Below are 25,555 nucleotides of genomic sequence, written 5' to 3'. Positions count from 1 at the left end.
ACAGAGTCAGTATACTCCTCAATGTCTGTCCGATTGTCGCAAGTGGCAGCCCTCCTAAACATGTCCCAGTCAGTAGAGCCAAAGCAGTCACGGAGCGTATCAGAGGCACCCTCAGGCCACACCCGTACCCGCTTGCGAACCGGTCTGGATGCTCTCACCATTTGTCTGTATGCGGGCAAAAGCATGACAGTGATATGGTCAGAAATTTATTAACAGGATTAAAAAAAATAATAATAATTCACTAAAAAACTGCTATCAGTGATTCTCATAAACTACGACACTGTTATTATGAATAACAGTCTCCATCATTTCAGTGCCTGCAGGTCAGATTAATGAAAGATGTTTATCTTGTGAGATCACATCAAACGGCAAACATTCTGACCAAATATTCTTGAATTCTTGAAGAATCGGTGAAAGCATACATCCAAATAAAGTAATCAAAACGGCAACACGGTGAGGGGTATCTGAAAATCAGAGCAGAGTTTTAACTCACAAACGCCTGGTAACAGGTGAGGAAACGGGAAACACTTCCTTAAAGTAAGCCTTAAGAACTTTACAAGTTAAGATTAGTCGCAAACAGGTGGGTGCATCAATGTCCTTGAGCATCCGGCATTGTTTGAAAATGAGAATGGTCGCTAGTTTCAATCCCTGCTATGTGTACTAATCATATTCAAAATGCATTTTTTTTTATAACAAACTTGAGAGCCTCCCCTTCATTTTCAGTGGGAACAGTGTTGTTGGTCTCCCTTTTTTGCTAGTGCGTCATAGTCTGGAGTAAAATTTGTTGTGGCAATTCTTAGGAGAGATCCAAGGTGTTGGTCCGTTTACCTCGATCTGTGACGGGTTGATGTTGATGTTCATGTGGCTGAACGTCACGTCGCGTACGTCGAGCCAAATTGGCCACTCTTTTTTAAACACTCGGCACTGTGTCCACCTTGCTTTTCCTTGGGCGACTCATTTTAATAGAAGGATTCCAGGGGAAGGTTTGTAGGTGGCTTTAGCGTAAAACTGTATCTGAAAGCTCAGCGCGCGAATTACAAGAATGCTGTCGTCACAGCCCACGCTCTAAATTCGGGACTGATACAAATAGAGCGCGAGTGCGCCATGTCCGTACTACTGAGTACGTACACGCACTTGTAAGTGTGCACCGAGCTTTCTGACACGGCTTCCGGTAGTATATGCGCAGGCGAGCGGTTCCCCATCTACTGGGGAAACGCAGTCATTGCAGGCAAAATGACCAAATAAAATGTTTAATAATACAATTTATTCAGGGTTGGCGGGCCGGATTAAACGGTCCCGCGGGCCAGATGTGGCCCGCGGGCCGTAGTCTGCCCACCCCTGGGTTAGCACGTCCGCCTCACAGTGAGGAGGGTGCCAGTTCGATTCCACCTCCGACCCTCCCTGTGTGGAGTTTGCATGTTCTCCCCGTGCCCACGTGGGGTTTCTCCAGTCACTCCAGTTTCCTCCCACATTCCAAAAATATGCTTGGTAGGCCGATTGAGCACTCCAAATTGCCCCTAGGTGTGAGTGCAGATGGTTGTTCGTCTCTGTTTGCCCTGCGATTGGCTGGCAACCGGTTCAGGGTGTCCCCCGCCTACTGCCCGATCACTGCTGGGATAGGCTCCAGCACGCCCCCGACTCTCGTGGGAACTAGCAGTATAGAAAATGGATGGATGAATCACAGAACAATTCTGAATAATGTTGAAAATCTATGCGAGAACCCGAATACATTTTGCACGACGAGATTACCTGGGAGTCAAATGTAAAGTCAACAATAACACGCGAACACAGGCAAACCTGCACGTCTACCTGCGGCACACGTGCACACGCAAGCACGGCCAACTTCCCGAGCATCCATCCTGAGGCGCTTCTTTTGGGGGCTCCATTTTGGCTCCTCCAGGCAGCTGAGGGGGCTTGGAGGAGATAGTCCCATCCTACTGGAGTATTTTTGGGGGATGTGGATCACCGCTCCACCTCATCCTCCTCCCCCTGCTCCTGGCGCCGCTGCTCCTGCTCCCCCTTTTTCGTGCTGCCCTCCTCCCCACCACCCTGCCCCTCCCTCCCTCCCGCTCATTTTTTATGCATTTTTCCTAACTGTCATGGCGATTTTGTGTCCTTGGAAATAAGCAGCAGCAGAAGCAAGCGGCGGCGGCGGACTTTCGCGCTCACCGGGCCGAGGGAGGTGGACGTCTCGCCGGGCTGAGCGGGGAGTCAGCGTGCCAGCGGCCGCCGGAGCAGGTGAGCAGCTGGCTGGCTGGTCGGGTTACGTTCGTCGTCGGCGGCGGTGTCGTCGCTCCGGACGGACTTTTTCCTCGGAGCTCCGCACGTGTTAGGAGGAGGCAGATGCCGGGGATGCATTTCCTCCAGCGCTGCGGGGACATGACGGAGCTAGCCGACCCACCGAGCTAGGTGGCTAACACGGCAGGAGCTAAAACAACCCGGCGAGGGTCTTTCCCTGCCCGCCTTGGCTTTATTTTTTCCCCTCCTACATGCTAACGCCTCCTTTCCAATCTCCTTCAATCCGAGACGAGGGCCTCACTGGCGGAATACTCAGACATGGAGGCGAGCAAGCCGAGCGATCGCCGCCGCGTCGGATAGCATCCCCTCCAAACCCCCCGAGCGATGTGGAAGCTAGCTAGCTAGCAGGCTAGCCTCCTAGCTCAGGCGAATGCCTTTTAACACTTAACCGCTGTAAGATGGCAAATAAACGAAATAGTCGCGCGGCGTCCTCTCGCTTTCACCTGGCCAGGTAGGTGGATATTGATGTTGCCTGGCTTTAAGGCTAGCGCAGCCTCCAAACGTTCATACCACAATCACAAAACAGAGCATTTTATGAACTAGTCTTGAAACGAGTTAAGTCATCAAATACCACAATCACAAAACAGAGCATTTTATGAACTAGTCTTGATACGAGTTAAGTCATCAAAAGGCTGCAATACTAAGAGGTAAATGCCTAACAAAACACCTCGTTGCTCAGGGCCCAAAGATAAAATTCTACAATGGGGACAAAAATGTCCAATTTAATGCCGACACGACAGTATATCTGATCCATTTTCATGTACATCTTGAGACACACATTCTACTATAATTAGTAAACAACACGATTAATAATTCCAGTAGTTTTAGTTACTGTTGGTAGAGGTGCTCAGAGTTATGAGAAGTAAAAGTAGAAACATGTCAACATTCCCCCAAAAGACTAACTCTCCAAACGCTCAGTCTGGTTGCAATGGCCACTACAGCCTGAGGACAATGAAGCTCAAATTTTGAAAAACACATGATAGGTTCTGCAGAGTTTTTGTGTATAGGGCATGGTGTGGGGTGGGGGTCTTTTGTCATTATGCTTACAGAAAATCTGTTCAAAAATGCATTCAAACCTAAATGAAGAAGTTCAACTTCATTCGATATTCTCCCTTGACTTCCACTTGGGGCAGGGCAATAAATCAAGGCCCTCAATATGAATCGCGAGTCAACTCGGCACTGGTAGTAGTCTCGATGAGTCGACTGGTCAGATCGCACAGAGCCCAAATTGGTAAGCGTCCACTTTTGTGAAACCACACTTCGCTCACAGCTTGAATTCTTTAAAGTACAGGCGACAAACCCACGTTGACTTCCATGACACTTGCTAGAATAGGCCCCAAAATCTCATATTGTCATATGTAATAAATCGTTACATTGTCGAGATATTGCAAGCATTTTCTTGTTTGTTTTGATCACAAATTTAACAATAATTGAACAAACTATTCTTGTCTTTTGATTTCAAAAGGAGTATTCTCAATTTGTTGTTCACTGTTCATATGTGGAGATGATGAATCAGTTCTATGTTTTCACAGTCATAGCGGCCCCCTGAGGGAAACAGTAACCGCAATGTGGTCCGTGACAAAAAAGAGTTTCACGCCCCTTTTTTGAGGTATGTGCAAATCATGCATTAAGATGTGTATTCAACTTGTATTCAACTTTTCAGCTTGTATCAGCACTCCTGACATGTTTACAAATGGTGGAGCAACTTCTAAAGAAGGGACTACTGTGGCCTGAACATTTTTAGCTGTCAATGTCTAGTGCATTTAAAAAAATGTCTGTTTGCAAGCGTAGGATTGAGAATGAGCGAGGGACCATGTGTGTGCTGCTTTGGATGTATGCGAGTTCACTGACTATTGCTGCCATGATCCATAATCGTTGCTACAAAATAATAGCCTAGCCAAACGTGACATGGCGTTCCAACGTGACATCAGGCGCACACACCATAACTTGCGTGTGCGCCATAATTCGCAAGGTTCGCACACTCTGCCCGACAATCGTGATCGTTTGAAGCAGCTGTGTTCCGATGTAGGTTAGAAAACACCCAGAGAGTCTGCGCCTCATCCATATGATTGGTACCAGTTGAATTGCTGTCGGCCCATCTTGCTCACGGAGAATCAATTTCGGAACCGGCAGCATTAGACCCTGATCGGAACATCTTGATTTGTGTGCACCAATCACTAATTGGAGTGCTTTGTGCTTAATCAAGCACGTGTGTGTGTGTGTGTGTGTGTGCGTGTGCGTGCGCGTGCGTGCGTGCGCGCGAGAGACAGATGCAGTGACAACCTAGAAGATGAAAATCCACAAAAAGGACAAGCAGCAGCAGGTTAGTTGCCCTTTGTTTCCATCCAGTTTCCTTCTTAAAATGCTGCAAGTACCCCCAAAAGAAATGCCCGTCTGCTTCAAGAACTCCGTTTCACTTGTCCAAAGAAATCCTTGGAATTTTGGCCTCTCAATTTGGTGAGGTTTGAGTGATCCTCCTTGAAAGCCGACCGATTCCCTTTGTATGAATTCAAAGATGACAATTTGCTCTCACTTTGGATTGCAGTGATCAACATTTCTGCCTGTTTTCGGACAGATGTTACATACTAAGCCACTCAGTGAATCAACCAATTAAGGTTAGGCTATTTTCCTCACAGTCAGGTTGAAAAAAGGTCCTGTTTTTCAATGAAGGGATGAAAATTAAATCCGATTCATTGATTAATGGAAATAAATGACAGATTAATCATTAAAATAAAAATACTTTGGCGGAGTCCTAGTTGAGAGCCTTAAATCAGCGCGTTTTGACAAACCAAATTGAAACTCAAAACAATCAATTTTTGTTTTGTTGTTTAATTCGCTATCTATAGATTAGTTGTTCAGCGCTCGACACAACTGGATGGTCCCAAATGCTAACCCAGAGCACAGTGAATGGCATTGCTCACGCTGCAGGGATAACTTAGCAAGTATGCCACGCGCTTCACTTATGCCCAAAGACGTGCTCTTTGTATGTGCGTGTTTGCGTGATTCATCGGATGTGTGACTGCAAGCGGCAGCTGTGCTCGCTGGGCTGGCAGCCGCCACTACGCTGCAGCATGCTGCTGTGCGCGCCTGCCTGCGTCCGATTGCCATTACAACACGTGACGTCATCCATACAGGCGCAATGATTTGTGAGACAAATCTTTGGCATTGTGTTGCCTGTTTATGTGTGAGCGCCTGTGTAAAGTTCTGCTCATTGAGCCCGTGTTATCATAGAAGCTACTTTTAGCCGATGTTAATGAGAACAAACAATTTATATTGCCTTAAAGTCAGTGAAATAAAATTGTATAAACTACGTTAAAGCGTAACCAAAATACATTAATAACAAATGCTGCACAAAATAAAAAATAAAAACTTTTTATTACCTGTCCAAAAACCATCATTTTGTTTTCAATAAAATTTTAGTTTTCTTGGCGCCTTGGTTTTACATTTGCACACATCTCTCATCGTGAGTCAGCCATGCTTGGAGTCCTATATTCAAAAGGAGAAAATTAAAATCATGTTAAAATTTAGGCCATAATAGTAAAAACATCGACTCAACTTTATTTATACAGCGCTTTAAAAACAACGCTTGCTGAACACAAAGTGTAAAAATTCATACCTTTCAAAATCAATTATTTACACAAAAACAGTCCGAGTCTCATACGGAGTCAAAAGCCAAGGAGAAAAGATGGGTTTGAAGACGATTTGTCAGTGGTGAAGTCATGCAATTGTTCCTGGGCCTTCGCAAAGCTCACAAAGGGTGCCTGCATCTCTTTTGCTATCTGCTGCTACGGGAGCGCAAAATCTCAGCGACATTCTGCCACTTTCCTCTGGAGTCCTACGACGACATACTGTACCCAGGCTACTTCCGATGGCATGAACCCCAAAGATAGTTTGAGTGGCAATGGAAAGAAAGAACCAAAAGCATCATACTTTGACAGCAGTAAGATGCATTTGGGGTATTTTTTTGTGAGATAACTTTAAGCAATTGGAGAAACATACTCAAGCATCACAGACATCTTTAACACTTCCCTGCAGCAGGCCATCGTCCCGTCGTGTTTCAAAGCTGCCACCATCGTACCTGTGCCGAAGAAACCCGCTCCATCCTGCTTCAATGACTACCGCCCCGTGGCACTTACACCCATCATCATGAAGTGCTTTGAGCGGCTTGTCATGGAGCACATCCGATCCGTTCTCCCCCCCACCATTGACCCCTTCCAGTTTGCGTACCGAGCCAAACGGTCCTCTGAGGATGCCATCTGCTCTGCCCTCCACTCGGCCCTCACCCACCTGGAGAGAAGGGACTTGTATGTGAGATTGCTGTTTGTGGATTTCAGTTCTGCCTTCAACACCATTGTGCCACAACGCCTCATCGACAAACTTGACACGCTGGGCCTCAGTACCTACCTCTGCAACTGGCTACTGGACTTCCTCTCTCAGAGGCCACAGGTAGTACGTGTTGGCGACAAAATCGCCGCCAGCATCACGCTGAGCACGGGGGCCCCCCAAGGCTACATGCTCAGTCCGCTGCTCTTCACCCTCCTGACGCATGACTGCACTGCAACCTACAGCGACAACCGTATAGTGAAGTTTGCTGACGACACGACTCTGGTGGGTCTCATCACCAAGGGAGACGAGACTCAATACAGGCTGGAAGATGACCTTCTGACCACGTGGTGCAGGGACAACAACCTCCTGCAGAACGCCGACAAGACCAAGGAGATTTTTGTGGACTTCCGGAAGGGTCACACCCAACACCTGCCGCTGACCATCGACGGTGCTGTGGTGGAGAGAGTGAGCAGCGCCAAGTTCCTGGGGGTGCACATCAGTGAGGATCTCTCCTGGTCCACCAACACCGCATCACTGGCAAAGAAAGCCCAGCGCCGCCTGTACTTCCTGCGGAAACTCAGGCGAGCGAGCGCTCCTCCGGCCGTCATGACTACATTTTACCGCGGCACCATTGAGAGTGTCCTCTCCAGCTGTATTGCTGTTTGGGGTGGCGGCTGCACTGACTACAACTTGAAGGCCCTGCAGCGCATAGTGAACACGGCTGGTAAGATTATTGGTGCTTCGCTCCCCTCCTTGAAGGACATTTACACCTCCCATCTCACCTGCAAGGCGACCACGATTGTGAGTGATGTGAGTCACCCCGCTCACTCTTTGTTCGAGCTTCTGCCCTCTGGGAAGAGGTACAGAAGCCTGCGCTCCCGCACCACCAGACTCTCAAACAGCTTCATACTCCAGGCTGTTAGGATCCTGAACTCGCTTCCTCGTTCTGCGTAGTGTCCTGTACTTTTACTGTCTGTATGCACACTGGCTTTTATTTGTTGTGTTATCTGTTTATTTATTATTTATTATTACTCTTATTATTTACTATTGTTTGTGCCGTCTTGTTTTTTATATTGCGTCGTTTACTTGTATGTCTATCGTGTAATATGTCTTGTCACTGTGGGATAGAGAAAACGTAATTTCGATCTCTTTGTGTGTCTCGGCATGTGAAGACGTTGACAATAAAGCAGACTTTGACTTTGAAAATCATGAAATGTGATTTGGGGCACACAACAGTAAAGACACTGCGACAAGCATCACTCGATAGCTTTTTTATTTTATTTTTGAATGATACCAACTGCCAAGTAAAATGTGTTGTTTTTCAGATGGAAAGCCATGTTCTATGTCTTGTTATTCATGAAGTTATGGGAACATGACCCATTTTTATCAAATTATGTTAAATAAATTTAACGAATTTATTGTCCTAAAATCTGGGGTGCGCATTATACATGGGTACAAAAAAAAAATTAAATTTTTTTTTTTTTTTTTTTTAGAAAACAAAACCAACAACAGGACTGACCGACAAAGTCGTGGAACAAAAAGACAGGGTGACATTACCAAAGACAGGAACAGAAAGCAAACAGACATCATGACAGTAACACATGCAATGATCCGACGGTGAGCGAGGCGCAGACAGGACTTAAATACAAAACACGTTACATCGATTGAGGTGACACAGGAAGAGAGGGGCGACGCGAACAGAAACTATGGCAACCTAGACACATAGCAAAACTGGGGACGAGACGTGACAAATGTCCCTCGAAATGAAACTTGAAATCACCAAGTTTTGGTTTCCAAGGGTGTTTTTATTCCTCTTCAACGTCTCTCCCATACAGAGCCGCCTTTTTCACGTCCGCACGCCTCTTTCCCGTGCGCGCACGGAGCGCGGTGGTGCGTTTATGGGCAGTCGGAGAAATCAACGCCAACAAAAACAATTACATTCAGCCTAGTTAAGACCATACCAAAGACTATAAAAATGGGACCCATTGCCTCCCTGCGTGTGTGACGATCATTGGGACTTAAAAAAAAAAAAATCATAAAAATTGGGTGCGTATTATACATGGGTACAGGCTTTTTTCCAGCATCAGCATGCCATTTTTAGGGTGCGTATTATACATGGGGGCGCACTGTACACGGAAAAAAACGGCAATCTTTTGAAGAAAAAATAAAACCCACGGGCTCGTTATACGCACGTAATAGCAAAAAAAAACAAAGCTGTAATAATTTCCAATATGGATGACAGATATTTTGACTGGTGCGTCACAAACGCGTCCAAAGGGGTAGAATGCACGGGCGGGCAACAAAAGGCTGTTGTCATGGCAACCACCTGTTTATGTCTGCTTTTCCACGCAACATTTCCTGCAAAGAGTTTCCATGGCAACGGCCCATATCCCCCTCCGTGTGTGTGTGTGGCATTGATTGAAATGTTATCTATATTTTTTATTGATAAGGCATGCCACCAAAACACAGAAAAACAGCTAAATAAAACTACAACCAAAAATTAGCTACACTTGGGCTGTTGCCATGGAAACAAACACAGTAAAGTGTCTTGGATGTCGAGGCCCGATGTTGATGCGACACATTTGTGCTCCACAACAGCCTTCGCTCCTTTCCATGGAGAGGAAGGGCAGATTGGAAGGCTCCATTTAAAGGCCGCGTGCTGTTAACGCGCACCAGAATCTACGCCACGTGGCCTTCGCATTTGGCCTACCAATTTGGAAACAACACAAATGAAAGTCCAGATTTCAGGGTGGTGACTGCTCTGACGCCAACATGCGAGCCAAACCATTGTTGTTGTCGTTTCTCAGACGTTGGGCGGCCTCCCAAAGCACGCGCCGCTGGCGTCAGCTTCGTCGCCGCCGCCGGAGCAGACCGGCGGTCCGCAGATTTCGCTGCCTGCCATCCCCAGGGCCCACCTCCTGGTGGGCTCTAAGGACCAGCTCCGGCTTCTGGCCCCTGTGGGCAGCTTGTCCAACCACTGCAAGGCCCCCGCCCTGATAGTGGCGGCGACCCCGCGACACTCCTCTTCCCTGAGCGAGGAGAATGACGATGGCGGCGGGGCCGTCGGCAGGTTGAGGAAGAAACGCAAGAAGAAGGACAAACGGGAGCGGGCGGAGGGCAACAACAGAGCCTCGGTGAAGAAGCGCAAGCAGGCCAGGGAGGTGCCCGCCACCACCGTGCTTCCAAATAAGGTCACCAGATTTTGATTGATTTAATTTTCACTATTTGCTTTCCAAATCATTTTGTTTGCATTCATTTTAACAGGGGGCCTGCTTCGAGGTGCATATGGCCAAAATAAAAGCCAATCTGGGTCACATTTCTCTGCAGTATGAAGCCAGCCTTAATTTTGTCAACCGACAATGCACTTGTGAAATCTAGTTTCTGTCATTTTGTTAGTTATTGCAAACAATAATAAACGCTTGTTCCCAAACAGAGGAAGAAGAGCAGGACCAAAGGGAGCCCGGGCGACCGGGCTGACCTCAAGCACGACGCTGGGCGGAAAAACGCCTCTTCCCCCACAGCCTTGCCGGTTCCCTCAGAGGTGCCCGTTAAGGTGCCTGGAAAACGAGGGAGGAAACCCAAGATCAAAATCCTGCCCCCTCATTCCCCTCATCAAGGTGTGTGTGTGCGCGTGTTTGTGTGTGTGTACAGTACACTATGAAATACCTATTAACGTGAATGGACTGCAGGTGTTTTTTTGCTTTGATGTCATGCGCTTTTCTTCCATATAGCCACATCTGCTCCAGCCTCAGCCCCGCCCCCTAAGAACCACAACCTAGCCGGCCTCAAGACCAACCTCTACTCTGTGCCTAAGCAGAGGGCCCGCAAACCCAGGTAAGGCCATCAGAGTGAAGAACGCGGCGGAAAAAGAAATCCTTGCGTCATCTTCCTTCTCCAGAGATGCTAGCGCCGCCCCGGTGGAGAGGAAGAAGAAGGCCAAAAGGAGAAAGCAGATAGCGCCGCTCCCCGAGGGGGCCGAAAGTGACGACACCATCTCGCTGTCGGTCAACACGGGCGGAGAGGACAGCCAGGACCCTATGGACAACGCGGTGAGCCCCACACATGGCTCGTTGGATGGAAAACCGATTGGCATGCTTTGACAACAGTCATTAACCTTAAAAGAAATGTATCATACAATTGATAATTCAGTTGCGAGTCCATCAGAGAGTAACGGCCGTCAGAAAATTGGCAAAGAATGGTGATCATTGTTTTTTTTTTCTTCCCCAAATTAAAAGCGGATGTTTGCAAATATAATCAGTATGCTTTCATTAAATACTGAAATTAGAGAATATTCACTGATGACAGGTTGGACAATTTTCATTGAGACAGTCCTAAATGATTACCGTAATTTTCGGACTATAAGTCGCGTTTTTATACTTTTATACTTATACTCAGGAGCGACTTACGTATATGTTTTTTTTTTCAAATATTTTCAAATAGAAAAAGTGAAACCGCGATAAGCGAACCGCAATGTAGCAAGGGATTACTGTAATTTGAATTTCAAGTGACGACAGCAGCGCAACGTCGCGTCAGCAGCAGCTCCGTCGAGTCAATCTTTGTCCTTTATGTAAACAACCGCCGCGCTGCCTCGTCGTTATTCCACAGATCTACTATATAACTATATTGTAGCGTTAACAAAGTTCAAGGAAAGACGTGGGTTTGGTAAACGGCTCTTCATTTAACAAAACAAATTTACAGGCATGTGGCGTATTCCACGGAAGTCGGCGTATTCCGACTTCAGTCCACGGAAGTGAAAGAGAGCTCCGTCGAGTCAATCTTTGTCCTTTATGTAAACAACCGCCGCGCTGCTGACGCGCCGTCACGCTGCTGACGCGGCGTTGCGCTGCTAACGCGGCGTTGCGCTGCTGACGCGGCATCGCGGTTGCGCGTCAGCAGCGCGACGTCGCGGTCGCGGGTCAGCAGCGCGGCGGTTGTTTACATTAAGGACAAAGATCGACTCGACGGAGCTCTCTTTCACTTCCGTGGATTGAAGTCGGGGGCCGGCGCTCGGCCGGGTGGCTGTCCAGGGATGGTGGATGGGGCTCGGACAATGCTTTTACGCACGCCCGGTGCTACTCTACCGAGCTGTCTTTCACCTCCGTGGATGGAAGTTGAGGGCCGGTGCTCAGCCGGGTGGCTGTCCGAGGACGGTGGATGGGGCTCGGTCATGGCTTTTACGCACGCCCGGTACTATTCTATGGAGCTCTCTTCCACTTCCGTGGCTGGAAGTCCACGCCGCCACACGCCTGTAAGTTTGTTTTGTTAAATAAAGAGCCGGTTACCAAACCCACGTCTTTCCTTGAACTTTGTTAACGCTACAATATAGTTATATAGTAGATCTGTGGAATAACGACGAGGATGACGTCAGGGCGCACGCGCGGCGATGTTGACAAAGGACGAGGAATTTGATCGATGGATTTAATGATTTAGAGTGCACAGATGGTTTGATAACATTATTGCTTATATAATAGTTATTTGATATATAATTTATATATCATATATATGTCATATATATATATGGGCCTGTGGAATATTTTGAAGTGCAAGAGCCGTCAACAGCGCGCACGCATTGTTAACAAAGGACGCTTGATGGATTTAATGAATTGGAGTGACGCAGATGGTTTTATTAACGTGTTATTTATGTAATCGTTTTTTGAATAACTTTGAATTTTTACGTCAGGGCCGTTCTCAGCTCTTGGTTTGTGTTTATGTCACGTTAGCATACCTATCGTTTGGCCTGTTGTTGCTCGTTCATGACTGTTCTTGGTGTTGGGTTTTGGCGAATAAATTGCCCCCCAAAATGCGACTTATACTCCGGAGCGACTTATATATGGTTTTTTTTTCACTACTTTGGGCATTTTATGGCTGGCGCGACTTATATGTACTCCGGTGCGACTTATAGTCCGAAAATTACGGTAGTTGTCAATTATACTGATTGCATACTGTACATCTTTGGTACCGGGAAAGTTTCAACAGTAAAGGGTGTTTTGATGTCGCTGAATATGAAAATTACATTGTTCTCGAGACCTTGCAGTTGATGACGGAAAGTACTAATTGCCAAGTTATGACATTGGTATTCTCTCAATCGTACAACTTTGATGAGGCGCCAACTGTCTTCTTACCAGTCTGTACACTATTCTTTTTTTCCATTTGTAATATCAAGGAAGACAGCAATCACTGAGTTGAGAGCCGTCAGTATGGGTATTGTGAAAATCAAGCAAGCATTACATTTTTTCTTTTGTTGGCCATTTGTCAACATGCTGTACCGACACTGCATGCGCATGTTGTATTGTGCACAAGACTTGTTTGATAGGAAGCTTTATTTTTTTTTGTCTTCTCTCACCTTCAGAAGCGGCGCTCAGGGCGTCAAGTGAAACGCCGGAAGTACAACGAGGATTTGGACCTGAAGGTGGTGGACGACGACGGTGAGACCATTGCCGTGCTGGGAGCGGGACGCATCGCAGCGCTCAGTGCTACGGCGCTGGCCTGGCAAGCTGAGGTACACGCAAGGAAGGAAACCTTACAGGATTGGATTGACATGAAAACAAAACATGTTCATATGGAAGGAACAGTTTGTGCGTGTGTTTTGCATTTAAGGGAAAAGCAAAATTTATAGAAGAAGAAGAAAAAGAAAGCCTCACAAGTCAAATTGACCTATTTACATGAAATTCAAATGAATGAATGTTATCTTCTCCACAGGAGCCGCCCGAGGATGAGGCCAACATTATCGAGAAAATCCTGTCGGTGCGACCAGTCAAGAAAGAGGTAAAGCGTTATTATTTCCTTTTGTTGCTTGCTGCTATCGTTATTGTCGCCTTGGGCTTCCTCAGCAGACGTCGTCGCCGGAGGAGCAAGCCGATGAGACGGAAGAGTTTTACGTCAAATACCGAAACTTGTGAGTCAACTTTGGTTTTGTTTTGTTTTGTTCAGTCATTCATTGGTCCTTGCATTTTATGTCTCTTGCAGTTCCTACCTGCATTGCAAGTGGGCCACGCTAGGTGAGCTGGAGAAAGATCCCAGAATCCACCAGAAGATCAAACGCTTCAGGACCAAGCGGGCGCAGATGAAGCACCTTTTCAGCGAGGTAACGCTTTATGCCGTCACTTGGCAGGATTAGTGGCCCGAATTAAGTCCCTTCCCGACAATTGTAGGTCGGTCGCGATCCCAGTCATGGCTCAAAAGATAATCTTAGCAGATAAACATGTTGGATTTTTTGGGCCCGACCTCACACCATGCGGTGTCCCCTGGCAACAAACGGGCACGGGGGATGGTTGATGGTGAGAGCAGCCAATCGGAAAGCGACATTTTGGGCACACTTTGGCCACACTTTAGTCCCTTCCTGCAGCCCTTCAAAGTGTACCGTAAATTCCGGACTATAAGCCGCACCGGACTATAAACCGCACCAGCTAAAATTGGGGGATATTTGAGTTATTTTCTTATATAAACCGCACCAGACTATAAGCCGCACGTGCACACGCGTTTTTTACAAAGAAAGACCGTTCACAGAAAGCCTTTTTAAAGTTTTAATAACATACTTTAACATGTCTTTCTAAACATTGCGTGTGACGCAGCAGTAGTACCGCAGCAACACGGAAGTGTGCACGCGAGTTATTAACAAAGAAAGACTGGACACAGAAAGCTTTTTTAAAGTTTTAATAACATACCTTAACATTTCTTTCCAAACATGTAACACAGCAGTAATACTGCAGCAACACGGAAGTAACACAAGACTAATAGAGCTGGATTAAAAAAAACATGACACGGTAGTACAGCATTAACAGGGCTGGTTAAAAAACATACCAGTAAAAGTAAAAAAAGAGCTTCATGGTCTTCATCTTCCTCCTGTGCACTGAAACCATCGAAGTCTTCCTCCTCAGCGTCCGATTGCAATTTTATTCATGCACAAAGCGCTAAATTACATTAAACTAGCGAGCGACACGTATAGCTCCAGAGTAGACGGGACCACGAAATAAAGAAAAAGGGTGACGCAACACAATGTCAATCAACATCGACTGCCTTTAGCTTAAAAGCGGCATCATATGCATTTCTTTTGTCCCCCATAATGACGGTTTGTGTATAAAAGCTCCCTTTCAGTAATGTCCGTCTTGATCTCGTTCTGTCTCTTCTTCGTGTGAATTATACGCCTATCAAAACACAAACTAGCACGTCTTCCTCGGCGCATCATCTCTTCTTCGTCTGTCTCGCTATTGCTTCCTGCTAGAGCGCCCCGGAGGCTGTAAAAAACCATAAATACGACTCGCCGTGCCGCCATTTAGCCTCTATTTCCCTCTTTGACCGCCAAATCGATTGCTTTTAACTTAAGAGCTGCATCAAATGCATTTCTTCGTGTGTTTTCCATGATGAGGGTGTGTGCATGATGCGCGAAGTGTTCAAAACACAAACTAGCACGTCTTCTTCGGCGCATTATCTCTTCTTCGTCTGTCTCGCTCTTGCTTCCTGCTAAAGCGCCCCCTGGAGGCCGTAAAAATCCATAAATACGCGGCGCCGCCATTTAAGCCTCGGGGTTCAAAGTAACCTTCTGAATAAAATGCATTAAAGGTTCACGTTCATTACAACTTGTTTTTGGTGAGCAAAATGCCAGAAGAATTTAATTTAAATGCTGATTGATTGGGTTTTAATACAATGCAGGTGGTCCAAACAGCGCCACTGCTTGCTTTGTGTAATCTCTCAGGCACATGGCAGAGTGAGAGAAAGGGTTTAGAGCCATTTGACGCAGGTCACCTAGCGTGCATTCCTACTAAAGCTCATAATAGTCACAAGCAACACAGCCAGAATAAGCAGCAGCCATAGTAGTGTTTCAAAATAGTATTTTTGTTGTTGTTTTTTTCTTCAAGATACCGCAGTGTATAAAAGTGATCAAGTCATCACAAAAATCATGAAAAAATCCTTATATAAGCCGGACCTGACTATAAGCCGCAGGGTTCAACATTTTTGAAAAAAGTCGCGGCTTATAGTCCGGAATTTACGATATTTTTGGTGCTATCTTCTGTGTCTTCACTTTTGTGAAAGAACATAGAAAATTGTTGACACGTTTGTCAAGAGGATACCACTCCCCCCCCCAAAAAAGGAAAGAAGTCATAGCCCAAAAGACACAAGAGGTCATGAATGTTGCTTTGAAGCCAACATTTTTTTTCTCGTTTGGGCCATTTTCTCTTTTGAATGAACACTTTTGTAGTTTACTTGTCCATCATTTGTAAAGCAGATACAAAATCAACATCCATACTTCTGCACATTTCAATCATATCCACTTTTCTCGACTCATAGTACCAGATTTTACCATAAGGCTCACTTAAAAGCCTTGAGTTTTCTCAAAAAACGAAGTGCACCTTTTAATAAGGTGCGCCTTTTGTGTGGACCAAATTCCAAAATCTGTAAAGTTGTTTTGTGTGGATTCCGTAATATACAAGTGTAATATGAAGACCCGATGAACCAATCAGAGGACAGTACTTTTGATGTAGATCGGGGCAAAGAAACAATCAGAGGACTGTACGTAACGCGTAGAGTACGTACCTCCGCCGATGTTGATAAATACCGTACTGGACCGAATATAACACGACCCTAAATATAAGACGACCCCCTCTTTTTCAAGACTCAAGTTTGAAAAAATACCTTTTGAACAACAAATGAAATTTTTATACAGAAAGTGATTACAATACATCTGAAACAAATGATTATAACAATATATTCGAGAGACAAAGCATGTTATTTTGCTTCATTCAAATCATGCAAAAACTGTCTAACACATCTTAATATCTGAACATTTAAATCTGTAAACTAAAGTGCAATCACATTTGGAAATGAATAGCTTCTGGTTTTTGAAATGTAAATAAAGCAATCTACTGTGATAAAACAGCAAAATTGCAATAATTGCATTAACCATCAAAGTAAAGTCTAACTGTAACTGTAGTCTTGAAACAAATCTGAATAAGGAAAGATGTTGCAATAAAATAATGCAAACTGCTACCGCTATTGTTGGGGAGCCTGAGGACTGTATAGGGGGTTGGCTCGGATGGTTATGCTCTTTTCGCCCCCGGGTGTCGGTCAGAAAGGAAGATGTGGTTCAGTTTTGATTGCTTTCCTGAACAAGAAAATGCAATTTCTGGAGAAATTGCGTGTGAAGGCGAAGAAACTGAATACATTCTTGGGGAATGCTGCAGAATGATGTTAAAACAAGTTGAATTACTTGGGAAATGTAGAAATGTGTAAAATGAAATTTTGGAGAATTTGGGGTGAATTTCAAAATTGAAAATTTGGAATTTTTGGTAAGTGGGAAGTTGTGGAAAAAGTAGGAAAAAGCTGAACAGTTGAAAGTCAGAACGGGTTGAATCGGTGGAAAAATGTAGAAATTAGAGTTGAAAAAATGAAATTTTGGAGAATTCGGCGTGAATTTCAAAATTGAAAATTTGGAATTTTTGGTAAGTAAGAAGTTGTGGAATAGGTAGGCAAAAGATGAACAGTTGGAAGTTGGAGCGGGTTGAATCAGTGGGAAAATGTAGAAATTAGAAGGGAAAAACGAAATTTTGGAGAATTTTGGTTGAATTTCAAATTTGAAAATTTTGAATTTTTGGTAAGTGGGAACTTGTAGAATAGGTTGGCAAAAGATGAACAGTTGAAAGTTGGAACGGGTTGAGTCGGTTGAAAAATGTAGAAATTAGAGGTGAAAAACAAAATCTTGTGAAATTTTGTGAAATTTTAAGCGTGAAAACGTGAAATTTGGCAATTTTGTGAATGTCGAGAATCTTTCCGAATGTGATTTGAATGTCCTGATTGTTGGAGAATAGGTAGGTAAAAGATGAACAGTTGAAAGTTGGAACGGGTTGAATCGGTGGAAAAATGTAGAAATTAGAAGGGAACAACAAGATTTTGGATAATTTGGCGTGAATCTCAAATTTGAAAATTTTGAATTATTGGGAAGTGGGAAGTTGTGGAATAGGTAGGCAAATGATGAACAGTTGAACGTTGGAATGGGTTGAATCGGTTGAAAAATGTAGAAATTTCAGGTGAAAAATGAAATTTTCAGATTTTACACGTGAAAACGTGAAAATTTTAATTTGGCAATTTTGGAAATGTTGAAAATCTTCCCCAATGTGAGTTGAATGTACTTAATGACATGAATTTCATCCTGGAACGACATAAATGTGAAATGTTGAATGTGCCATTGAGAATGAATGGGGAAAGAATTGCCGTAAATTTGCAAATTTTGTGAAAACTCAAATTTTTTTGAATGAGATGAATGCAACCACCCCACGCGTGAATTTTTGGAATATGTCGGAATTGGAATGGAATGAATTAGATGAATTATGTGGAAGTAGTGGAACGTCAAATCACCAAAATGATTCCCGAGCGCGGCACCGCTGGTCCTAGGGCCTAGGAGATGGATCAAAACCACACGGGGATGGGTTAAATGCAAAGGACAAATTTCAAGACACCCAGATGTGTGTGTGACGATCATTAGGACTTTAACTTTAAAAAGTGCGAGGAATGAAATATAATAACTAGAAAATGCAATTCATGGAGAAATTGCGTGTGAAGGCCAAGAAGTTGAATAAATACTTAGGGAATGCTGCAGAATGAAGTTAGAACGGGTTGAATTGGTTGAAAAATGTAGAAATTAGTCGGGAAAAACGAAATTTTGGAAAATTTGGTGTGAATTTAAAAATTAAAAATGTGGAATTTGTGGTAAGTGTCCATTTGTTGAATAAGTAGGCAAAAGATGAACAATTAAAAGTTGGAACAGGTTGAATCGGTTAAAAACTTTAGAAATTATAAGTGAAAAATGAAATTTTGGCGAATTTGGCATGAATTTCAAAATTGAAAATTAGGAATTTTTGGTAAATTGAAAGTTGTGGAATAGGTAGGAAAAACATAAATAGTTGAAAGTTGGAACGGGTTGAATCGGTTAAAAAATGTAGACGTTAGAGCAAATGTTCAATCCCCATAGAGAATGAATGGGAATTAAAAAAAAAATTGCGGCAACATTTTTTTAAATTTAAAACAAAACGAAAACTACAGGTTCAAGAGGATCACTTTGGAATTCAAAAGTTGAAACAGGTTGAATCAGACAAAAATGGTCAAAGTTAGAGCAAATGTTGAATGCCCCATAGAGAATGAATGGGAATTAAAAACAAAAATTGCGCCAACATTTTTTAACAAAACGAAAACTACAGGTTTAAGAGGATTACTTTGGAGTTCTAAAGTTGAAACGGGTTGAATCGGACGAAAATTGTAAAAGTTAGAAGAAATGTTAAATCCCCATGGAGGATGAATGGGAATTTTAAAAGAAATTGCGCCAATTTTTAAAAATATTTACAACAAAATGAAAACTATGGGTTTAAGAGGTTCACTTTGGAGTTCTAAAGCTGAAACAGGTTGAATTGGTAAAAAATTGTAAAAGTTAGAGCAAATGTTTAATTTAGGGCACTTTTGGTTTTATTTAGGGCACTTCTGGTTGAATTAAGGTCACTTCTGGTTCATTTGGGGCACTTCCGGTTTATTTGATATCACTTCCGGTTTATTTGGGCACTTACGGTACAATTTATGTCACTTCCGGTTTGATTTGGGGCACTTCCGATTCACTTTCTCTTCATTTTGGGGCACTTCCTGTTTGTTTTGGTTCACTTCCGGTTCATTCTGAGTTCATTCGGGGGCACTTCGGGGTCAATCCTAGATGGCCGTCACACTGTGGAAGTGGGGGTGAAGGGGTGAATTGTGTAAGCATGGTGGAAGTTGGGGTGAAGGGGGTGAATATGGTAAGCATAAGGTGAACAAAGTTAGAATGGGTTGAATCGGTTGAAAAATGTAGAAATTAGAAGGGAAAAACTAAATTTTGGAAAATTTGGTGTGAATTTCAAAATTGAAAATTTTCTATATTTTTTATTTAAAAAAAAAAATCGATCGTAGAGCACTATCGTGATGTATCGTGAATGAATCACAGCAGGCTTTAAGATATCGGCAAATATCGTATCGTGTTTCTTTGTATCGATATGATATCATATCGTGACAAAACCCGCGATTTACACCGCTAGTGTAAAGGCCTCCGCCTTCACACTAATAAAGTGAATGGTGTAGAACAGTGGTGTCCAAACTACGGCCCGCGGGCCAACTACGATTAAGTTTTTATTGGCCCGCAGCACTCTGTTGCACTTCTCAGTTTCAACACTACGTAGATGGAGCCTGCCACACAAATGAAATCAAGCGAAGAAAAACTTTTACCGCGAGTCCTCAGAAATGGCTGCACTGAAGAAACGCAAAATAGCAAGTGAGTGTAGAATATTTCAAACACGTTGGGAAAATGAGTATTTCTTCAAAGAAATCAACAGAGAGTGTGTCTGTTTGATTTGTAATGAAGATGTTGCTGTGATGAAAGAGTATAATGTCCGGGCATTTACTCCCGGGAGCCGTGTCAGAAAGCTCGGTAGTACGTAGTAGTACGTAGTAATTTCATCTATCAGTGCCAAATTTCGAGTGTCGGCGGTGACGTCAATATTCACGTAATTCGCGCAGAGTTTTCAGATACAGTTTTACGCTAATGCCACCCGCAAACCTTCCCCTGGAATCCTTCCATTAAAATGAGTGGCCCGAAGAAAAGAAAGGTGGACACTGATCCTGATTGGCTGATGGATCTGTGACGTCACTCGGACACTCCATTAGGTACACACCCATTTTCAGGTGTACCTCCTGATTGGCTGTTGGATATGTGACGTCACTCGGACACTCCATTAGGTACACAGGTTTCAGGTTTACCTAATTTTTTCTTAAATAACAGGCCACTTGATTAAGAAAAAGTCACCATCAAAGCTTAAGTGAAAGTGCCAATTTTAAACTCATGTAAATGTAAGGTATTTCAAACAGTTTGTTCAATGTTATCTGACTCTTCAGATATGTGTTTTTAGAGTTGTTCACATCTGCCTGAATGGCTTATATTTGGTTATTTTGTCATTTGAAAAATAAAGACAATTGTGACAATGAAATTTGTTTTATAACAGTGTGTATTTGCATGAAATATTTGTAGTTAAAAAATGTCTGAAAAAACTATTGGCCTCCGGGCCCCTTCACTTTACGAAATCTGGCCCTCATTGCAAAAGGTTTGGACACCCCTGGTGTAGAATAACATAAGTGTGAAGGCCTTCGCCTTTAAATAATAATTAAAAGTGAATGGTGTAGAACAGGGGTGTCAAACTCATTTTTTTCGCGGGCTGCATTGTAGTCATAGCTTCTTTCAGAGGGCCATTATGACAGTCAACCCAAATAAATGTATGAGCACCTCATATTATATACAGTAAAAGCTACAAAACAAACTGAGAAATAACTCGTTTTCAAATCAGACGAGTAAAAACTGGTCAAGTATTAAAAGAAAACAGATATTAAAAGTGAAGACAATTTGCAATTCTAGTTGCACATGAATTTGATGCACAATTTGTCTTTGCGAGCCACATAAAATTGCCCCCTGGGCCTTGTGTTTGACACCTGTGGTGTAGAATAACAGATGTTCAAGATGGCGGCGCAGTGGTTGCACAGCGAAGCCAGAGGTCCGATCAGATTTCGCAAATATATAGTTATTGTTAGAGTGGTGCTCACTCTAACTTATTTTGCAAGAACTACATGGGAGACAATTAAGTCTTTTTGGGTACCTGCAGGCGGAGAGTCCATTCGTCACTGTGCGTACAGCAATGATCAAATGACGTCTGACTCTCGCCTCCTGCATGAACATTTTTATTAAGAGAAACAGGGTGGGTGTGACAGTGGACTGGATAGAGAAGAGAAAGCCCTTGACCTCTAGTCAAGGCATAACAAGGGATGTTTTACGACATTGTGTAGGATGGGACAAGCTAGGTTATTTATTACTGGTTACACACCAACATAAGCATAAAACTAATCTAGCTAGGTTATTTATTACTGGTTACATACATTCCAACATAATCATACGATCAAGATAGCTTGGAAACCCTGACAGTTCTTTACCTTACAGTTGACGGTCTACTTATCCAAAATAGTCGTGTGTTGTTATCCTACACCCGACAACATCTCCTGGACATCGGATTACAATATCAACACGCTGGATTGGAAGGTTTACGAATCGACAACAACATCGCTAGCTCTCCGTGGCTACCCAACGCGACTCAACTGACTTGGCGACTTGGCTGTATCGCGCACCCGGCCAGAAAACGTAAACAAAGTTGAGGCAAGCATGGAGGCGCACAGGCTAGGCTGGGGCTAGTGCCCTACCGTCCGGCACTTCCTAGCCCACTCCTCGCCAATGTCCGTTCTCTGTTGGACAAAATGGACGAACTGCGGCTGTGGATTTACACCAAGAGATGGATTAAGGACTGCAACGTCACGATTTTCACAGAATCATGGCTCCGTAACGCTATCCCCGACAGCGCTGTTGAGCTAGCAGGCCGCATCCTGCACAGGTCCGACAGAACTGACGACCCCGGGAAAACTCACGGTGGAGGCTTGTGCGTCTTTATTAACAAGGCTTGGTGTTCAGACAGTTCCACAGTTGACAGTCACTGTTCTGCTGATGCAGAATATCTTGTTGTGAAATTTAGACCCTTCTACCAGCCCAGGGAATTAATAGCAACTGTAGTCATTGCTTACTACATAGCCCCCGATGCTAACGCTAAGCAAGCCGTGAAGGAGCTACATGCTCCCATTAGCAAACACCAGAACCTACATCCAGAGGCAGCCTTTATAGCAGCAGGAGACATCAACCCCTCCAATCTAAAGATTGTGCTCCCCAAGTTCTATCAGCATGTGACATGTCCCACTCAGGGAAAGAAGATATTAGACAATGTTTACTCTAACATCAAGGATGCATACAAGGCCGTTTCCCTCCCCCACCTGGGACAATCAGACCACCTCTCTTTGTTCCTCCTGCCCAGACCCCCCCCCCCCCCTCATCAAACGTGTGAAGCCCTCTGCTAGGTCTGTTAAGATCTGGCCAGAGGGGGCTGAGGCTGAGATGGGGCTGACGCTGAGATGGGGCAACGGCTGCAGGACACCGCGTGGAAGAGGTTTGCCACCCAGGCCACCAGGGACTCCGTCGTTGATATCGACTCCTACGCCTCCTCTGTGGTGGATCACATAAACTCCATCATTAACAGTGTCACCACCACCAAACGGATTACCACATTTCCAAATCAAAAGCCGTGGATGAACAGCGAGGTCCGTCTACACCTTAAGGCACGTACGTGACACTGCCTTCAGATCTGGGGACAATCAGGCCTACTGCTCAGCCAGGCCTGGCCTGAATAAAGCAATAAAACAGGCCAAGCACAGCCACAAGCTAAAGGTGGAGGATCATTTCAACAACAGCGATCCCCGGTGCATGTGGCAGGGCATCCGGGCCATGTCGGGGTACAAACCCTCCATCAACCCCCCCACTGGAACCAAACCCTCCCTTGATGAACTCAACCATCACTATGCCCGCTTCAACAGAAACAATCAGGAGACGGCCACCAGGATTGCCCTCCCCGCTGGTCACCAACCCCTCACTCTCTCAACCACTGAAGTGTGTGCGGCACTGAAAAGGACAAATGCACGCAAAGCAGCTGGCTCTGATGGCATCCCCGGCCGGGTGCTCAGGAACTGCGCTGAGCAGCTGACAGAGGTGTTCAACGACATCTTCAACCTGTCCCTGGCCCACGCAACTGTCCCATTGTGCTTCAAGACCACCTCCATTGTGCCGTTGCCTAAACACTTCTCTGCAAAGAGCCTTAACGACTACCGCCCAGTTGCACTTGTCTCCCACTTCATAAAGTGCCTGGAGAGGCTGCTCCTGGGTCACGTCAAATCTGGGCTCTCACCTTCTCTGGACAAACACCAATTTGCCTACCGACCAAACAGGAGCTCGGATGACGCCATCTCCTCTGCATTACATGCAGCCCTCTCCCAACTGGACGAGAGCAACACCCATGTGCGGATGCTGTTCATCGACTTTAGCTCTGCATTCAACACCATCATCCCCTCCAAACTCATCACCAAACTTGGCCACCTTGTGGAGAACAAGGACCTCAACATCAACCCCTCTGTCATCAACTGGATACTTGACTTCCTAACCAACCCCAGTCCGTTAGGTTAAACGGCCTCACCTCCTCCACCCTAACCCTGAGCACCGGCGTCCCACAGGGTTGCGTGTTGAGGCCACTCCTCTACGTACTCCCTCTACACCTACGACTGCACTCCTGCGCATGGCTCAACACCATCCTCAAGTTTGCAGATGACACAATGGTAGTGGGCCTCATCAAAAACAACCATGAAACGGCCTACAGGGAGGAGGTACAGCACCTGACGACGTGGTGTGCTAACAACAACCTGGCCCTCAACACCAAGAAAACCAAGGAGCTCATTGTTGACTTCAGGAAGACTGAGGCTGACACGCACGCCCCCATCCATATCAATGTGAAGGAGGTCGAGCAGGTCGCCAGCTTCGAATTCCTGGGTGTCCAGACCTCCGATGACCTCTCCTGGTCCCTCAACACCTCGTCACTGGTCAGTAAGGCCCACAAGCATCTTCTTCTTGAGGAGACTGAGGAAAGCCCATCTTTTTCCTCGAATCCTGGTGAATTTCTACCGGTGTACCATCGTGAGTATCCTCACCAAGGCATCACGGTCTGGTACGGAAACTGCACAGCCGCCGACCGGAAGTCACTGCAGAGGGTGATGAAGATGGCCCCACGCATCATCGGCACAATACTTCCTACCATCGAGTCGATTTACCAAAAATGGTGCCTGAAGAAGGCACGCAGCATCATCAAAGACTCCAGTCATCCCAACCACAGATTGTTTAATCTTCTTCCTTCTAGGAAGCAATACCGGCCTCTTCGGGTCAAGACGAGTAGACTGAGGAAAAGCTTTTTCCCCTCCCCTCTGAACTCCGCAGCACAACACCCCTGTCATCCCCCTGAACTCTATCATTCTGAACCCTGCAGCACAATAACCCCACTACAACAACCACCTGCATATACTGTCCATATCTGCATATAATTCTATATAATCTATATATTTATTCATCACGCTTACTCCGCTTGTACATATCTGTTCATATCTGGTTATACTGACACTATATTTATAACCCTATATTTATAATTAGCATTCTAGTACTGCCTGCAAATATTTGTTCTACTGCACCTTATTGTAAATACTTAACCAGTCATATCCTCACTCGTCCCTCTTGTATATTATCTCGCATAGTATAACTCACTTCATATTTACCTGATTACACTGTACCCACTGCTCAGTAATCTTTTTACTCTGCACTTTAATGCCTTTTGCCCTTCTGGTTGGATGTCAAAGTTTTTTTCGCTGTACTGTACTTATGCTGTACATTGACAATAAATTTGAATATATTATAATATATTATAATATATTATAATATAATATAATATAATATAATATAATATAATATAATATAATATAATATAATATAATATAATATAATATAATATAATATAATATAATATAATGTGTGAAGGCCATCACCTTCACACAATAAAGTGAATGGTGTAGAATAACTAACTTCTCACTAATTATTGGGAAAAAAGTAACAGGCACTGTGGCTCATAGGGGTATAACAGGCAAACTGGCAAAAGAGTATAGGCACACGTTTGGTCGTAAGGATGTGAAAGCAGGTGTGTGTCGTGTACACGGCTGAGTCTTTGGGTGTGTGAATGTGATTCTTGTGTGTGTGATTATTGTATGAAGCGTGTGAAGGGTGTGTGTGTGTGGTTCTGCAACAGACAGAAATACAGCACGTAAATCAACGCTCAACTTCTGACGTCACACAACAGTAGTAGACGGGACACAATACATAACGAACTGCGCGTAACGGTTCCGCTATATTAAATAACCATGAATAAAATACTCTCGGCAACACACCAAACATAAGTCATCGAGACAACAATACATT

At 44.5% G+C, this 25,555-nt stretch overlaps 1 protein-coding gene across 12 annotated transcripts in view; it reads left to right on the top strand.

Annotated features, from left to right (window-relative positions):
• Window positions 1-2,061: 2,061 nt before the first annotated feature.
• The window catches only part of chd6 (chromodomain helicase DNA binding protein 6), an 86,209-nt gene continuing 62,715 nt past the window's right edge, over window positions 2,062-25,555 (top strand). For 2 of the 12 annotated variants that reach the window (XM_061291961.1, XM_061291950.1), the window contains exons 1-11: window positions 2,062-2,238; window positions 3,831-3,907; window positions 4,505-4,621; window positions 9,432-9,815; window positions 10,058-10,241; window positions 10,356-10,458; window positions 10,523-10,673; window positions 12,974-13,123; window positions 13,324-13,389; window positions 13,455-13,519; window positions 13,591-13,708. In XM_061291961.1, coding sequence (XP_061147945.1) covers window positions 4,589-4,621; window positions 9,432-9,815; window positions 10,058-10,241; window positions 10,356-10,458; window positions 10,523-10,673; window positions 12,974-13,123; window positions 13,324-13,389; window positions 13,455-13,519; window positions 13,591-13,708 — 1,254 coding nt within the window. In that variant the 5' untranslated portion in view covers window positions 2,062-2,238; window positions 3,831-3,907; window positions 4,505-4,588. Of the gene's footprint in view, window positions 2,239-2,270; window positions 2,410-2,499; window positions 2,563-2,608; window positions 2,750-3,431; window positions 3,530-3,830; window positions 3,908-4,504; window positions 4,622-9,431; window positions 9,816-10,057; window positions 10,242-10,355; window positions 10,459-10,522; window positions 10,674-12,973; window positions 13,124-13,323; window positions 13,390-13,454; window positions 13,520-13,590; window positions 13,709-25,555 lie in introns of those variants that run through there. The other 10 variants (XM_061291954.1, XM_061291952.1, XM_061291951.1 and 7 more) reach the window with 10 other exon arrangements.

The sequence above is a fragment of the Syngnathus typhle genome, linkage group LG11, assembly GCF_033458585.1.
Source record: "Syngnathus typhle isolate RoL2023-S1 ecotype Sweden linkage group LG11, RoL_Styp_1.0, whole genome shotgun sequence".
NCBI classification, from domain to species: Eukaryota; Metazoa; Chordata; class Actinopteri; order Syngnathiformes; family Syngnathidae; genus Syngnathus; species Syngnathus typhle.
Note: the sequence above shows the minus strand (reverse complement) of the source record. Positions and strands in the feature narration are given on the sequence as shown.